General features: G+C 37.7%; 2 protein-coding genes across 2 annotated transcripts; both read left to right on the top strand.

Annotated features, from left to right (window-relative positions):
* The first annotated feature begins 809 nt into the window (after positions 1-809).
* LOC109038320 (cystatin) lies at positions 810-4,754 on the top strand. Its single transcript, XM_019053348.2, is given in 4 exon segments — positions 810-959; positions 2,415-2,442; positions 2,445-2,593; positions 4,198-4,754. Coding segments are annotated over 4 exon segments (399 nt in total). The 5' UTR covers positions 810-890; the 3' UTR covers positions 4,351-4,754.
* Positions 4,755-13,175: 8,421 nt separating this feature from the next.
* On the top strand, positions 13,176-17,744 carry LOC109038325 (cystatin Pr15a). The gene is made up of 3 exons (XM_019053353.2): positions 13,176-13,342; positions 15,216-15,389; positions 17,508-17,744. Exons 1-3 carry the CDS (start codon positions 13,283-13,285, stop codon positions 17,661-17,663), a joined length of 390 nt encoding a protein of 129 aa, XP_018908898.2. The 5' UTR covers positions 13,176-13,282; the 3' UTR covers positions 17,664-17,744.
* Positions 17,745-18,292: the final 548 nt, after the last annotated feature.

Genomic DNA, 18,292 nt, shown 5'->3' with positions numbered 1-18,292 from the left:
TGTAGATTCAAAACATAGCGGAGGCGCACAAGACGAACCGTCACCCAGTACCCAGGGTTGCATGGCGGGTGGTATGAAAAATATGAAATATTGAAAATTTCCGTGAAATATTTAATGAAATTTCACAAAGTTGCGAAAAATATTTAACATCTTTTCTGGGGCTGGGTACGCAACACGCACTAAAATCACCAAAAAGCAAAACCGAGTCGCCTTTCATTTCATTTTGCTTTAATTTCGAAAAATAATTATCATTATTTTTCATTTTTTTTCTAAAATTTCAAGAAGTATTCCTCTTGAAATTTGAAGATCTAATTTTTCATGAAAAATTGCAACCCCGCCAGTGACCACTGCTCTCTGCGGTGTTGCCAAACGCACTGGTGCAAAAATGGCAGTGCGCGAAAATGTTACGCAGCCTCTGGCTACCGTGATTCAACGCTCCATATTTTCATGAAGCCTTTTCTTTTCACAGTGGATATCTGTTGTGTGCAAAAGGTCCCCACTTTCTCCCGTTTTCAACGAGTTAAGTAACCTAGAAAGATGGTGCGCAGATAATTAAGTCTACTCTTGACATAATTCTAAATTGCAATGTGCATGTTGTGCACAAGCTATTGCCTTACGACCTCACAACAGGCGATAAAGTGGATGAATGGACGTAGTTCTGCCAAACGGAAATATGTGCATTAAGACATAAGCCCTGAGATCCATGAGAATAAATGCATAAAAGGGCTCACGTTATAATGCATATAGTCGCGTTTGGCAGAAATACGTCCAAATGATGAAGTCCGGATCCAATTTTTTTCAACTCAGAGATTGTATCCACTTGTCTATTCCAGCAATTGCGGACTGTGCTTTTAGTTCCGTTCAGTTGTGGAAAGTGCATTTGAAAAGTTATGTGTGTCAACATGATTTCAGCAAAAGGACTAGTTTTTGCGTTGGCGCTAGTCTCATTCCAGGTCGAGGTAAGGGTAAACCAGTTAATTAGACACTCAAACTCAAAATACTTCATATTGATTTCATTGATTATTTACACTGCTAAGAATAATAATTTTTTATTTGCCCGTATGAAAGATAAGTTAGAATACATTTTTACTCAAATGCGATTCGATAACGACTTTCAGATATTTGAAATGGAATCCATTAATGAGACCAAATTTCCTTATCTTAGACTTCAATTGATCGTAAATGACACAAATTGATCGTGAACTACCGTACTTGATTCTGGAGTACTTTAATTTCGTTTAAGGTGATTCGACGGACGCCATTTTTTGTGTCAGAGCGACGTGCGTTAAATCGCATCGATTCGCTCTATGATTTAAGCTACTCGTCATTTTTTTCGAATTTTGAGATCGCACTTCTGTTGTCATGAGACTGAAGAAGTCGTGTACCTTTGACAAACAAATTCAACGTAATTAAGGCGTGGTTTTTTTTGTGGAAAAATATCGCACTCGAGTGCGGTTTCGATATCAGTGCATGTCGAATGCTATATTTTTCCTCTGAAAATACCACGACTTTATTAGGTACGTTGAATTTCTTTGTCAAATTTGGTACATGAATTCATCAGTCTCATGACAACAGAAGTGCGATCTCAAAATTCGAAAAAAATGACAAGGAGCTGAAATTTTGAAACGAATCGATGCTATATACTGCACGTCGCTCTAACACAAAAAATGGCGTCCGTCGAATCACCTTAAGTTGGGGCCGTAGTTGACCCGATCCACGAGTTTAATATTTCTCAAAATTTCCTCTACGGAGGAATAGAATATTATTGTTTTCAACAGATTACTTAGACCGCGTTTAATAGAAAGGAACCAAGCCACATCAGATCACATAAATCATTCGGATACATTTTTTAATCCAAAAATTACACGTAGAACTCGATTCAGGCAACGAAAATTGCTGAAATTAACTCTTCAGGTATTTAACGTTTTTTGATACGTGAATTCAAACCTACCGCCCGTGAAAAAACAGCGTGAGTGCAATCTAACCGATGTCGTAACGATCTGTGCGGCATGAAAATACGTCAACCTCAATCTTGTTGCTTTGGCTCAGCTGTTGCACATTTTTAATACTTTGAACAACACCGGGTGGAGAAAAACACTGATCGATTTATTAAGAAGCCTGTTAAGACCGTTGTCGTGCGCAATTTCACTCACGTAGAGTGTTGTTTTTATTTGACCGAACTATTCAAATTTCCCGTAGTAAATTTAAAAGAAAAAACGTTTTTATCTTAAATATTAGTTGATTTCAGTAATTTTTGATGCGCGAATTGAGATATAAGAGAAATTTCAGTGAAGAAACACGTATCAAAATGCTTTTTGTATCTTGTCTATATTAGTCCATTAAATGTCCTTGACATTTTAGATCCTAATATGATCAACGCTTAAATCTGACCATTTTTGATGACAATTCCACAGGGCCTACCTAAGAAAGCAGACGGATTCGAGAAAAAAACATCCCGGGTGGATTATCTCCGAGGGATGTAAAAGACGAGAAGATCCAATCGCTCGCCAATTTCTCTTTCTCCGCTGTGAAAACTTCTTTAGGAAGTAATGACGAACTCATACTGGTTAAAGTTACCGAGGCTTACTCTCAGGTGAGGTTTATTCTCAGGCAACAAATGTGTTGTGTGCGTGTGTGATAATTTATGTATGTCGGTGCGCAAATGAAAATCTAATCGACTTATCTGTGTATGATTATTAGCATTTTTTAAAGTCCTGTTCGAGTCTTTTTCCCAAGTTTGTGTGGTTTTACCGTTATCGGTTTGGGCCATTGTGGATTTATTTAATATTTTTACTTACGTATCTCTCTAATTTACACAATAGATGCTGGTTGTAGAGCACTTAGTTTCCATTACTATCTTGTTATTAAATGGCCACGAAACTTACATCGTCACCTTCCAGGCAAAGTATCACAAGCGCCATGCGACGTTTAAAAATTTCCGCCGCCATTTTATTTTTTTACAGAGAAATTGTTCAACGAAGCTGTCCGAAAATTTCACTGAATTTTCTTTGTGCTGCCGATAAAATTTAGTGAAATTTCCAAACAGATTCAACCAACAATTTCTCAGTAAAGAAATAAAATGGCGGCGGAAATTTTTAAACGTCGCATGGCTCTTGTGATACTTTGCCTGGAAGGTGACGATATATTCCTAGGAAGAGACGTACGCTTCCAATTTGTATTGATCGACTAGTGTATTAGGACGTAGCCATGGTAAAAGGAACTATGTTGCACGCTAACCCTATGCACAAAGTTCCTTTTAGCACAAACACGTCCAGCGAGTAATTAATTTTTCAGCATAATTTTCTGAAGCTCCTTCGTATTTTCAAAGTTTGGACCGAGACACACGCACAGTTTGCTGTTCGTGCTGTTAACGATGATATCCAAAAAAGTCTATAATATATTTTCCTGGTGATTAAATAATTTAGTTAGTTAGTTGTTTTTATTTATAGACATTTAGCATCCTTGGCTATATCTGTCTTTACAAAGAATTTGGGAGATGGATGTTTCAAAGATTGAATGTATACGTATAAACATGCCGCTCCATAGGACCCTCTCGCGCTCTATACGACTCCTTAACGCTATTTTCCCTTGTCGGACCACAATCCTTCGGGATTTAAGCACCTCGACACTCATTTCTGATTCGATCCTATCCCTCCATCCTTTCAGGTGAGGCATGAATGATCGATTATCGCTATCCGAAAAACTTCGGTTCTCACATCTGAAGTACTTCAGATATAAGAACTGGAGTTTCAGATGTGTGATCCGAACCTCAGCAGCTGAATCTAAAAAGTTCAGATGCTCAATTCGAAAACTTTAGAGATCCATATGACCTAAACTTCGGGTCCCACGCACGAAGTTTTTTTCTCCGTGCATAGGTTTAAATGGCAGATCAATCGATCCATCGCAAAGTACGCCATGCCACTGAATTGGATGTATTTAAATTGAAAGGAACCATATCCATTATGGCATGAGCCCCGAGATACATAAGAATACATGCATAACAGGGCTCGTGTCATAGTGAATATGGCTCCTTTGATTTTGATGCGTCCAAATGAATGTGCAAAAATTAAAGTTGGACCCTAGTTGTTATGGTTTAGATTTCTGAGGCAAGCTCTTAATTTGCCATTGGAAAAGATAGGGACAGTCATACTAATTTTTCTTGTTAACATGAGATTCGCTCTGAACAATTTCTTTCAGGTCGTTGCCGGCAGTCTGTATCACATCACGATGGAGGTATCAACTTCTAAGGGCGTTTCAAAATCTTGCACCGTGAAAGTTCTTGAACAGCTGTGGATCTCTCCCGATCCTAAAGTGACCGAAGTCATATGCGAAGATAAACCATCGAGCTAAGGGATACGTGTAAGTTAAACCAAAGAAAAGGAAAAGAAGAAAAAAATAATCAACAGTCTAAACTTTTGATAAAACCGCTTTGAAGTATTAAAACCCATGAGATTATTTTGGTTGTAATGTGAATTGGACTTAATTTTGCAAGAAGGATCAGCAATATGTGACTCACCCGTGAAATCACCTATCTGCATTAGAAAACTAGAGGCACTTATGTCCTTTTTCAAATGAGCCAGAAATAGTAGTTCATATCACGATGGAGGTCTCAACTTCTGAGGGTATTACGAAATTGTGCTCCGTGAAAGTTCTTGGACAGCTCTGGATTTCTCCCGATCCTAAAGTGACGGAAGTCATATGAGGATAAACCATCGGGCTCAAAGGGTAGGTGTAAGTTAAACTTGAAAAGAAAATAAACACAATTAACACTTCAAAATTTTGATAAAACCACTTTGAATGATTAAAACTCATGAGAGTATTTTGGTTGTATAGTGAATTGGACTTAATTTTGCAAGGAGGCACTGCGATATCGACGATGAAACTACCAAACCACGTATCTCGGTTTGCGACGTCGCAGACTTCCTGTCATACTTTATTTTTTAAATGAAAAGCTACTTAACGTCCAGTCTTGAAAATTTCCGTGATTTTTCCTCTTCGTGCGGAGAAAATTCTGTGAAAATTTCAAGGAATGATATTGATTTGGTCTACTTCAAAAAAATAAAATGTGAGCGGAGATTTTTAAACACCGCAAACGAGATACGTGGTTTGGTAGTTTCACCGTCGATATGTGGAACACCCGTGAAAGCACCTATCTGCATCAGAAAACTAATGACACTTACGTCGTTTCTCAAATGAGCTAGGAATAGTATTTCCTTATTGCAAAATGCAGACCACTTGTGCTAACAGAGAAAAACTCACCGTATTTCCACACCATTTTCATATTATAAAGTCACGTGTAGAGTATATTTTTCACCTCGTTATAGCGTCCCTTTAAGTATGAATAGTAGGTAGGTACAAATTTTTCCTATGCGGGCGCGCTTTTGACTTTATCTCAATGCAGCTCGTGCAGCCAGCCACATATAATACACTGCGTACTTTTCAGTGGTGTATATGCCAACAGTGTAAGTGCAGAAGAGAATTTTTTTGTTTTAATTTAAAAAGATGAAGGTAGTGGAATGAAATGAGTTAAAATCAATCATATTATATTGTAAAAGAATGTTCTAGAACGTTACATAATTTTATTCGAGTTGCCTTAGCGTAATTAATGACTGTGTCATCGGATGATCCCTTTGCTTTCAAGTTTTTTTTTACGTTGACTTACGTTACATTGTATCGACATTAATGGTACTTAATAATTTGAAATCAATCTCTTTTAAGGCTGAAATAAGTACCGTAAAACACTCACAGCGTTTTTCTCAAATTCGGCATTGCCTTTATAATTAGGAATTGCTATCAAAGGGTCAATATTTTCAAATTTTTGGATGTTTCAATGCAATAAACGATACAAAATTAACCGTTTTAAGCTATGGTGTTGTTATTTCATTCCTTGTCCCCACTTCATAAGACACATTTTGCCTACCTCCGAAACTGTAAGTTTTTCTTAAAAAAAAAGAAAAAAAAAATACCGGGAAGAAAATGTAAACTTTTTAAAATTTTGAAAATTTTCTGTCAAATAACCTTTTAACGGGTAAGAGATAGAAAAACTATATTCATCAGAAACCTATTATTTATTCCTATCAAAGCATTTTAAAACAAACAGTGAAAGCATATCGACAGTACTACCAGATCATGTATCTCGGTTTGCGACGTTGTGTACTTCCTGTCATACTTTATTTTCTACATGGGAAACCACTCAACTTTAATTTTGGAAAACCTCAATAATATATCTTCCCCTTGCGCAGAAAACTCCGTGAAAACTTCAAGGATTGAAATTGATTTGTTCTCCTTCAAAAATAATAAAATGGGAGCAGAGATTTTGAATCACCGCAAACGAGATCCGTAGTCTGATAGTTTCGCCGTCGATATGTAAATGATAAATCATTTTTTTAAAATAAAAACTCACCGCCGTCAATAGACATTTTTTAGCACTCATTGAATGGATTGCATTTTGCAAAAAAGAACCAAGAGCATTTCAATGTTGCTAGGATTTTGCAATTTACACTATTTGCAATTAAATTACTGAATCATGCAAAAAAATTAAATTTATTAAGGTTATTTTCGTCGTGACTTTGTAGTTTATTGGGAGTAAAGTTAGTACTTGTGTATATGATCATTTTATATTTGCAAGGTAAAAATGGTTGCACAATCTTAGCCACATTGGAATGCTCTTGGTTTCTTTTTGCAAAATGCAATCCAAATGACGTACATTAAGTGGTAACCTCTTTTGAAAAATTGATTAATCATAAACTGTATAAAGAACACGTCGAATTTTCGTACAGCGGTCGATCAGGATCTGGGACCAAAGATAAAAGGCGATTAATGATGAGAGAGTATTCAAGAGACTGCTCCTATCCGTAGAAAAAAAAGTTGATGAGTCCAAAGTCGTGCGTTGAAAAAAGCGGTGTTTCGTGACCAGTTTTATCGCTCAATTTTATTTTTAGGTGTAAACAGCATCGATTTTAATGCCCAAGACCGTAAAGTCAAGGCTACTTCGAATCACGAAGCATCATTTGACATTTTCTTAATTTCCCTTCAGCACCGCCAAAACTTGACCAATGCCAATTAGTTATGCGATCACTTTTTCCCGACTAATTTTCAGTCGTGTGAATCTTGCAGATGCTTCACTCCAGGAAAAGAAATGCAGCTAAGCCGATGCGTGGGACTTATCCACCTTGCGCATCGACCGACCTTGTCATTACATACGACGGTGAAAATGCAAAAGACTCGCCTTTGCGATGCAACAACTGTTCTTGGTTCGGTTTTAACTTCCCATATCATAATTTGTTTTATAAATGGAAAAATACTCAATGTCATTTTTAGCTTTTGACTAAAACTAAAAATAATGAATTTACACTAAAGTCATTATTGAAGACCAGGGGGCGCTTCGCCCCCTCTGGGGCTCGCTTCGTGGGCCCTCGTAAATTTATGTAAATAAAGGGGGCTCTCATAAAAATCCTATCTCCTCTCGATAGCTGCCAAAATCGTGTAAATCGGCTCGGTAGATATTTAGAGAGAACTGTGACAAAACATAAATATTCACATTGTTTAAATAAAATAATCCATAACTTCTTCAGGGAAAGTAAAAGTACCTGGGTCATATTTCTAAAATCCGAATGGAGCGGGCCTTGGCTCATCTAGGTACCATCAATTAGACGCTTTTGAATAAAAAGGAACTACATCAATTGTGACATGAACCCTGTCATGTACGTATTCTTATGGATATCAGGGCTCGTGTCAGAATGGATATAGTTCCTTTTGATTTAAATGTGTCCAGCCGTCGATCGCCGGAACATCAGGGAAGTCGGCCTTTTAGAACCGAATCCTTATTTTTTGTTCATAAAAGGTGAATAAAATGCTATTCATTAAAAGAAAAAAACGGTAGAACGATAATTGTGACAAGAAATGAAAATCCAGGGTGTCTGAGTGCTAATAGTAGGTAAAGGTTTTACAATTTGCCTCATTTTAAATGACTTGTGTCCTCCAAAAACATCTGTGTAGTCTAATTTCTTGGATTTATAGGGCAAACCTCCAAATAGGATTTTCATGATGGAGTATAAAAAAACTGAAAATGATTATGGCTCTCACACTCTATGACTATCAATGCTGAAGCAAAGAAGCGAAAAACTGAGTAATGAGCGTAAAGTCCAAAATGTTGGACATAAAGGCCATTCTACTAAGGGTGTGGATATAGCTCAATTACTTGGACGTTCCTTTACAGGATTCAAATGATTCATGGGTAAATGAAGAGCATGATTGTGAGCCGAGAAACATACAAATTTCAGGTCATAAAATGATGATAGATGTGTCAACGATTTTTCTCAGACTTTTTTTTTCATTAATGCAAATAAACGTGTATTCATTCTTAGCTGTCGTTTTCCTCCACCCTCATCAATAAATTTTTTTATATTTATTCTTTCGCTTCTTTCATAAAATCTCTCAAATAGTCTATCGTTTTCGCTAAAAAATGTCGAAGTTTTCTTTTTTCATTCCTACTTTACTAATAGTCCACCTGAGTTTGACCTTTTACCAAAGGTGGACAGTCTAATGACTCAATTTTAATTGTATCATCAAACTAATCAGGTTTTTTGCGCGGCATTATAAAATATTAAATAACCTCATAAATAGGCTTCATCTTATTAATCGACTGATTAATGAGTCAATGGTCAATGTTTGATCTTCTTGTGTCCAGGCTCACTTGCCACTTACCATATCCACAAACTATCCTCTTCATCGCATTATCGTGCGATTATTGGATGATTTTTGGGATTTTCCCGTAAGATATTCAGTGAAAGAAGCCGGGAGCTTCGCCCCCCGATCACTCGCTACGCCAGTAACTTTTGGCTATCATTAATAATTAGAGCACTTCCTTGATGACGATATTTTAAAATATATTTATTACCCGTTATGATTCGTAAATATACGCAGTTATCATTAAAGTGCTCCACAATTAGTTGTGTTCCCTTTAACTGTGAAACACACATGAATCATGTTCAACGTCGCATTTCTAAGGCGCAAAGATACAACTATTTGAGCTCTCCGGAATGCGTTAGGTATCACGTCGCATTTGAAGGCGTTTTCAAAACAGCCAAGTTCCGTTATCGGAATAATCGTTTTGCATGGTTCATATTATTTTGTTTCCATTTCTAACCACTTGTTTAATTATAATCCTCCTATAAAAACCACCCATTTCCTAAATACAGTTCTAGCTGAAGCGCACTTAAGCGCACGCATGACTGCAAAAATGTTAACGGAAAACGAAAAGGCCATCGTACACAGAGGCTATTTCCATTTAAATCTTCCGTCACATTCATACGGCGCAATGATACAACTATTTGAACTCTCCGGAATGCGTGAGGTATCACGCCGCATTTGAAGGCGTCTTCAAATCAGCCAAGTTCCGATACCCGGATTATCGTTTTGCATAGTTCATATGTTCTTTTGTTTTCATTTCTAACCACTTGTTTAGTTATAATCCTCCTATAAAAACCAACCATTTGTAAATAAAATTCTAGCTGAAGCGCACTTCAGCTATGCATTCAGCACTGCAAAAATGTCAAAGGAAATCGACAAGCCCAGCGTGCATGAAGGCAGGCCCGCCACAAGGGGGATACTGGGTCCCTGGCACCGGGAAAAACCGCCACGAATTCACATGCAACCCTCGTTTCGTAAGAAAAACTGAAAAATTTACCCTAAAAATTTCGCAAAAGGTGAATAAATTCTCAGAAACACGCTGGGGCACTTTAGAATTCTTCTTAAATTTTCAAAGTAGTGTACTTCTTGGAAAATTTCTATCTATTTTCAAGATTTTCAGTACAGAGGGATATTTTTAGTAACTGCGTTTCATTTTCTTCCGTTGTCAGATGCTAAGAGTCACCAGTATGGGCATTCTCGACTTCAATAGCTCATGGCTCAACTCCCCTGTCATAGACAAACGAAGGGGGAGTCCAGGGGGCCTGGCCCTCTTACAACTGAAAATAGTATCATATGCCCCCCCCCAAAAAAATAAAAATTTTCCAGATGTTTTGAATGCAAAAATTCGTAAGTATTTTGTGCTGAAAGTATAAAAAAAAAATAATTATTCCGCAGAAATTGATTAAAAAATTCTTTATGGAAGCTTCAAAATGCGTCCGATTAGTCGTATAAATTCTAAAATTTCTGGGGGGATGCCCCTCGGACCCCCCCCCCCTCCGTGCTTGGGGCCCGGACCTTAAAACAGGTACCAGGGCCCGAGATGGGATGTGGCGGGCCTGCATGTTGCAGCTCCGCCGGATTGAAGGCGTTTCAAACTGCGAAGATGTCTTGACTCTTCACCGCCCTGCCGACCCACGCGAGCGGGACGAACGCTAAAATCGCTGCTACACTTAGACAACGCGTCATTGTTTATGACTCCCTTCCAATTTTCACCATAAAAAACAAAAGTAACTAACCTAATCCCTACGATTTAGAATCAGGGACCGTGGTTTTTTTTTCGGTAAAGAGAAAATAAGGAAAATAGGACTAAATAAAATATCGCGACAAAATTTCCCGTGATTTGAACTATAATCGTTCGTAAAATTATTGTAAATATTTCAGAGAATCTTTGTGTATCTTTTAAAAAATATTGATCAAAATTGAAGCATTAAATGTGGTTTGCAACGTTGCAATCGAGGTAAATAAGCTCCATTTCGCGTGGAATGACCAATCGATATTTGAGTTCGTTTACTGCAGGCGTAACATACAACTATTTGACCACGGGTGTACGCATGTTGTAGAACCTCTACGACGTTCCCGCAAATCAAGAACCGAGAGGTGTTGGAACATTAGAGCCTAAAAGCTTTAGCTTGAAACAAATCCAGAGTAAATCGTCTTAGTGGTTTCTGAGATCGAAAAGAGGACAAGCTGTCTAGCGGCAAAGACGACAATACGTCGTTTTCAATTCGAGGTAAATTTTGCAGTACACAAAAAGCCTCAGACTTTTAATTATATCGATCTAAGATAGTGTAATAAACCCATTGAAATTGGCAGCAACTTATTACTTTAAACAAACAGGTTGCGAAAGTCAGAAAATATTTACGTGTCCCATGATTACGAAGTCACAGACCTCTTCTTGTAATTTTATTCTTAGAGAAGTAAAGAAGAAGAAGAAAGATAATCACCAGTTTTGCTTGAGATTTTCGGAGAATTGTTTTCATAAATTTAATTGTATATGAGCGTAAAAACGTATGATAACTTCGAAGAGTTTCCGTGTTTTTGCCTTTGTCCCCCAGTTGTTAAATCTATCTATCAAACGTATTTGGAGAATATTTCCTGGAGATATTTTAATCAGGTTTTGTCTAATGTCCCGAAACGTACGTCGAATGTTTTAAGCGCTTTTTGACTTTAGCTACCTTTGTGTCATGCGTTCCGGCCAGAGCGTATGGTAGTAAATTTAAGTTTTTAGTTATTTAGGCGAACGAATAGTTATAAAATTATAAAAAGACAGGTCTAAGGCTTATTGGAGAATTTGTTCATTTCTTCCGTATGTGCGCACCTACTCCTTCCCGATGACTTTGCGGACGAAAATTTGTGTTCCATTTTCACCATCTCAAATACCTTCGATCTGATGATTTAAGTGCAGTTCGTCATCTCCCGGCCAAAGTATCACAAGCGCCATGCGACGTTTCAAAATGTCCGCCGCAATTTTATTTTTTTACAGAGAAATTTTTAGATGAATCTGTTTGAAAAAGTGTCTGAAAAAAAAATCGGGAGCACGAAAAAAATTCTGTGAAATTTTTGGACAGCTTCGTCGAACAATTATTGTGTTGAAAAATATAACGGTGGCGGAAATTTTGAAACGTCACATGACGCTTGTGAAACTTTGGCCGGAAGGTGACTATTTAAGGAATCTGGAGGCTTCATAGGGAAGGCGATGAAATATTTCGTCATTAGAGAGAAGTTTTATTTTGTTGATCGGTGCCATTTTTTTTTAAACTCTCTCAACATCCCTCTTTTCATACGTCACGCGAGGCACTTTTGCATTGATTATATTCGTACCCACGGTTGTCACTTAAAACCGAAGCAATTCGTCGATGAAAGGTCAAAGTGATTCATGGTGATTGTAACAACGCTGTAAAGATGTTTGGAAGAGCAGTAACTAGGAGCACCGATCGGCTGTTGGATTGCATATCCGTCTAATTGAAGGAACTTTATGTGCAGAGAAAAAATCAATCAAAATGCGAACCAAGCACTACAAGTAACAGGATGCTTTTAATGCAAAATCCTTAGGCCAGCGCTGTTCTCCTCTTCCCTCGATCTTGCTTGAAGATTCCTTAAAGTTCATTTTTAAAAACTAATCATGATATTTGGAAATTACTCTTTGATTTTCCCTCATATTAGTTTTTTTCAGTAATATTTTACCATCGTCTTAATATTTCATGTATATATCGACGGTGAAACTACCAAACCACGTATATCGTTTTCGGAGTTTAAAAATCTTTGCTCCGATTTAACTTTTTTTTTAAAAAGAACAAATCAACTTCAGTCCTTGAACTTATTTCCACAGAATTTTCCTCGCGCAGAGGGGAAAAATCTGAGATTTTTTAAAGAAATGACGCTGAATAGTTTTTTAATTAAAAAAATGAAGTTTGACAGGAAATCTGCTACAGCACAAACTGACATAAGTGGTTTGGAAGTTTCACCGACGATACGCCTTTTCCTGTTCCATGCGCGGGTGGAAACACCACCAACTGGGGGGAGGTGGGGTAAAGGGAGGCGTCTCCCAAAAAACTCCAAAATTTAAAAGCAGTTTTAGTAAACTTCGTCTCGAAAAAACATTAAATACAAACATCCTTCCTACTTTCTTTTTTCTAAAGTTTCCCTCCTTCTTTCGGGCGTGCAGGGGGGGGGGGGGTGCCCCTTACGCCCCTGTCCCCTGGATCCGCCTTAGTTTTTTTTCGTTTATTCAACTCTGAAAAGCGGCTATATGACCCGAATTACGAATCCATTTTCAATACAATCCATACTAGTTGGGTGGGATGTCCCAACCCGGCCCTTAAAAAAACCATCGTTCTGCTCCAATTGATGATCTACGATATCGCATGGATTAGAAATCTGACCACGAGTGTTTCTCTCAACGAGGGAGAGATTACTGGCGATGGAAACTTTCATGACCCCTCCATCAGAGGTGATATATTAACTGATAAGTCTTGAATGCGATCATTATATTAAGATAGGATTTAAAAAATTGAGCTCAGTCAATTCTCACTAGTGACCATAACAGGCAACGCGGTGAACCGGTGAATCATTGTAAGACAAGTGCTTCAAGATGTCGATCAAAATTGTTTTGTTGTCTATTGCTTTCATCTTAGTGTCTGCTCAAGCACAGGTAAAGGAAATATTCATGCCTGATTATTCACGTGAAGCAATATCATTTCTAGTAAGTAAGAAATTAACTGTAAAATTGGGACGGTCTAGTTCTTCAGTCACTTACCGTCAGAATGGCACCCTCTCTAGGGATTTTTGGGGGACATTAATTGCTCGAAGCAAATACATTTCTGGTGAGTAAGTAATTGCACCATATACAGAGCAACCCATTTCAATGCTTTCCAGATGAAGGGAAGTAACTTCATGTTTCTAACGTTGTAAAAGTGACTAAAATAATTCGATTTTTTGACTTCGTAATTTCTCTTCAAAATGTTGCTGATGTTTGCCCACGAGCAACGGGAAAACAGACAATTCCCGGTAAAACCTTGCAAATAAATTGCAACCTTGCTGGTTGCGTTCCTTCGTCTAAAATAGGAATATTTGTCCGATAAAATACCATGCGAAGTGTTGGTGGAGTTTCGCATGCACTTCCCTGCTAAGAAAGACCCCACGACTATGTAGAAGGAAGGGAGGCTTTTACCGGATGTCTTTTTATTCGAAATGGACCACTAGACAAGGTGCGAATTTCAGCATTTTGATACATGTTTCTTAACTAAAATTTCACGTAGAATACGACGAGCACAACGAAAATTACCGAAATCAACTCCTTACGAAGATATTTAATGATTCTTGATGTGTGAATTCAAACCACCCGCTCATGAAAACTCAATGCTCTGCGTGATTCACATCGCGCGCTAAACGTTATCATGACAGTCTCTTGCGATGAAAAATCTGGCAACCTCAATCTTGACGCTTTGGCTCAGCTATAGCAAATTGCTTATAGTTTGAACGACACATGGTGGGAAATGAACATTGCTCGACTGAAAGGCTTGCTGAAACCATTGTAGTGCGCGATTTGACTCACGTAGAGCTTTGAGTTTCTTGTGAGCGGGCAGTTCAAATTCCTCGTAACCAATGTGAATTAAAAACGTTAATATCTTTGTTAGAAGTTGGTTTCAGTAATTTTCGTTGTGTGAATCATGTTCTACGTGAAATTCTGGTCAAGAAACAAATATCAGATCGCTTAAATTCGTACCTTGTCTAGTGGTCCATTCTTACTTTACGCGTTCAGAGGAACTGTATCGTACCAAAATCGTAACTCAAATTGAAATATAAATGTGTGAAAATGAGGTATTAACTTGGGGTCGTTCCATGAAACGTCGTGCACCCAGACCAAAGTTAAAATATATATTCTCTGGAAGGCAGTTCTTCATCGTCACCGTGCTCTGCCTTGTAAGCAGGGCAGTGCAGAACTTTCTCGGTTTCTGTTAACTGCAAAAATCACACTTTCACAAGGGATATTCTTGTAATATAAGATTTTGAGTATTTAAAATGTAAGTCTATCACAAATGTTCCATTTTTAAATGAAAGATCAATTCGAACGGCTCTTCAAGCGTGATTAATTACAATCCTGCCGTGTCAAGGAAAAATGCCACAAATCACCAATTTCCAGGAACATTTTTGAATATTTTCTCCAATTTCTCAGATAATTGTGTTTTAATTTCATCCAAAGTGTCTGAAAATTTCAAGGGAAAAAGTTCATAATTTTCCTCAAAAATAAACATTTAATCCAAGAAAATGCGACAACTCTCGAATGTTCACACGGCGTTCTTCCTTAATGGACCAGTTGTGGTGGTCGCAGAATCGTATGCTGCTGATTTGAAATTATGGATTCGCAAAAAATAATTATTCATAAAAAATAAATAGATGTGTGATTTGTGTAAACTTCTCCACCTTCAATGACTGAAAAATCCTACCAGTGAAAACAACGCGGAATTATATTGGTATTTTTATTTAATAGCCAACTATAACTATATCTACTCTCTCATTTACAGGGTTTATTAAATGAAGACAATCAAAAACCACCAGTCCTAGGTGCGCCAGAACCTATTAGTGTTGACGACGCAAAGATCCAAACACTTTCCAAAGTGGCCCTCGCTTCCTTGGAAACCTCTGCAGGAGGGAACGATAAACTTAGTCTAGTTAAAATCCACAAAGCCTCCAAGCAGGTGAGACAACCTTTGAAGCATTTGAACCCAACATGGAATGAATCATGTTAAAATTTCGTGCTTATTTTTGTTAAAAAAGTGTAATTTCCTTTGAAATCCGCTACCCATTAGCCCCCTCCTCCCGATAATGGATTCCAGGGTGATCATTTATAACCGTTTTTGGGAGTTTTTTATATATTTCGGCTGTTTTTATCTTCTCGCGGGGATTAATCTGTTTAATTTATGTTCACGGCCGTTCTCGACCAAGATTCGCTACTTCCCGATATCATTTAATATTTTAGCTAATTTTCGACTATTTTTGGATCTTTTTATCTATTTCCAACTAATTAAGATTATATTTGGCTTTTCTCCAATATCTGTAGCATTTTTAAGCTATGCTCAGTTATATTTGTCTATAGGCTGACCTCTTTATGACCCTCTCCCTCCTATCTCTTCATGACGTTTTCAATCTTGGAGTGGTCGATGACGTAGTTAACAACCTGTTACGAAGACGATCATCGATTTAATTTTTGCGCTCGATGACATCATCAACTTATCATTCGTTTAAAGTCATAATTAGAAATCTGAGTATATGTTACAAACGAATGATATCGATGACGTCACCAACAGATGATTCAGACAACGTTATTCCTCCGAACCTTTCATTTTTCCTCTTCGATATAATAGGAATTTTTTGACAAATTTAAGAACATTTTTGTTCAAGCTCTTCAGAATTTTTTTTTCGTAACTTAATCTAAGTACAGTGGAACTCTCATTATCCGACACTCGATTATCCGACCTCAGCATTATCCCACACAGTGGCAACGGTGCATTTCCACTCACTAAAAAATATGCAGTACGGGAAAATGACCTTTTTCCGTGTTATATTCGTCATACAGGGTCTTCAAAGAGTTCAGCTCCTCCTCCTCCACCCCCCTTAACTTTTGAACGGTTGCACTTAACCAAGTGAAAATTTTACTGTGTTCCAAGCTCAATAGGAACTACTTTTAGGCATTTTTAAAAATTCGAGGCGGCGTCTCCGGACTACTGGGCGGAATCCAACTCCCAATTTCCGAATATCGACCCCCATTTCTGATGGCATTTTCAGAAAGAAGATAAAGAAGAATATTTTTGAGCTAAAATGGAGGGCTCTACAATTTTTTTTTCCGCCAAGCTATTTGCAATCAAAGTTATAAGTTGGTCTGTTTTCAAAAAATCGTGTGCGCCGATCGAAAAATCCTAGAAAACCAAACTTGTGCTTCAAATGCTCAGAGTTACATGCAAATTCAAGAAAAATTGCAACTTTTGACTTTAAGGGTTGCAGACCGTCCCCCTAGTTACTTTCTGGATCGTGCTCCTCCCCCTCCCTCCATGTATCTTTGGAACACGAAACGTCCCGGGTTTTTTTTTATTATTTTATTTTATGTGCCCTTTTTATTATGTGCGGCCTTAGTCCCGATTTCAGTTGTTTCTTTGTTAACTTTGGAATGTTTGCACCTAGCCCAATGATACCTCGACAGTGTTGGTAAGTCTACGGTGTCTACTCTTGAGCACACTCAAACTTTCGGAGCAGCGCCCAGGTAGACCAAAAATAATTTTTATTTGTGGTTTACCTAGTGACATACACCTAGTATCATACACATGCCAAAATTTGAAAATCACAGGGCAAGATAGCACAATCTTACTTGTTAATATCATGTAGTAGGCGTGTTTTAGGTTTTGAAATCGAGTCTTAAAGCACATCGGATTATTCGACATTTCCGGTTTATGACAACCTGGCCTGGACTGTCGGATATTCGGGATTCCACCCGAAATGTGAAAATTTACATGATAACCTTTATCGAACCTTTCAATGATAACTTTTAACCTTTTAACCTCGCAATAAACGTTTTGATCGGAAAAAATCTGGCAATATTCGAATGTTCATACGATGTTTATCCTTACCGTGGCAGTATTATCCAAGAATATGCTAAATGCTATCAGGATTCATTTCATCAAAAAGGCCTCTGGGGTCCAACTACCATGTTCTGAATGCGGCTTTTTGTACAAAAATGATTAACTAATAAAGAGGCGTATAACCTCCAAACCTACGTCCGTCCATTCGTATACTTCTCTAATTTGTAATGTATGTGATTCCAGGTTGTTGCCGGTATGTTATATACTTTGACCATGGAAGTGTCTAACAGTAAAAATGAATCGAAAAAGTGTGAGGTGCAACTCGTTGAGCAACCATGGATCTCTCCAGACCCCAAAGTCATTTCTGCCAGTTGCGAAAACAAACCACTTGCCGTTTAATAAAGACGCCTATTCTTAAACTGATTTCAAACAATGTCACGATTAAACTTTTTCCAAACAAGAACACGTACGATAGCTGTATTGACAGGGTATTTCTTTTTAAACTCGGAGCCCTTTTTAGTTGATAAAAATATAACAATAGAAACATGTCACTGGAAAGTCGTAGGTGTCATTTGAAAAATAATATCCCCAACAATCATTTTTGCACAGCTTGGCAGTTGGCACACAACGAGCTCATTTAACTTTTGCAGTTAATCAAACAGTCTCAGTTGATTATTGATGATCTACAGTTCGTCTCGCCAAGCGGTAAGGGTTCACTGGTAATCTCAGATCAACAAACAGCCGAAATTCATCCAAAGTCGGAAGTTTATCAAAAGTTGGAGGTTCATCAAAGCTCGTCAAAGCCACGACCAATATTCTCCAGTTTCTGAAACTTTCGATGGACATATACTCGATCCTGATACATAATCAACTCTTGAATTTGCTTAACTCAAGTTTTTTGATAAATAATGCCTTTTTTGGGGTGTTTCCTCTCTATCAAAGCATTTTTGCCTCAAATTATTGGCGCGTATACGTAGTATACCGCCTTTGCGATCGTTTCGAACCCTGCTCGATACAATAACCGAGTC

This window comes from Bemisia tabaci, chromosome 10 (genome assembly GCF_918797505.1).
Source record: "Bemisia tabaci chromosome 10, PGI_BMITA_v3".
NCBI lineage: Eukaryota > Metazoa > Arthropoda > Insecta > Hemiptera > Aleyrodidae > Bemisia > Bemisia tabaci.
This window is presented reverse-complemented; position numbering and strand designations above follow the sequence as displayed.

Excerpts from the sequence above, each read along its gene's own strand:
- LOC109038325 (XM_019053353.2), top strand. The coding sequence starts at position 13,283 with ATGTCGATCAAAATTGTTTTGTTGTCTATTGCTTTCATCTTAGTGTCT. Across the intron at positions 13,343-15,215 it reads TAGTGTCTGCTCAAGCACAG|GGTTTATTAAATGAAGACAA; the intron begins GTAAAGGAAATA and ends TCTCATTTACAG. Across the intron at positions 15,390-17,507 it reads TCCACAAAGCCTCCAAGCAG|GTTGTTGCCGGTATGTTATA; the intron begins GTGAGACAACCT and ends ATGTGATTCCAG.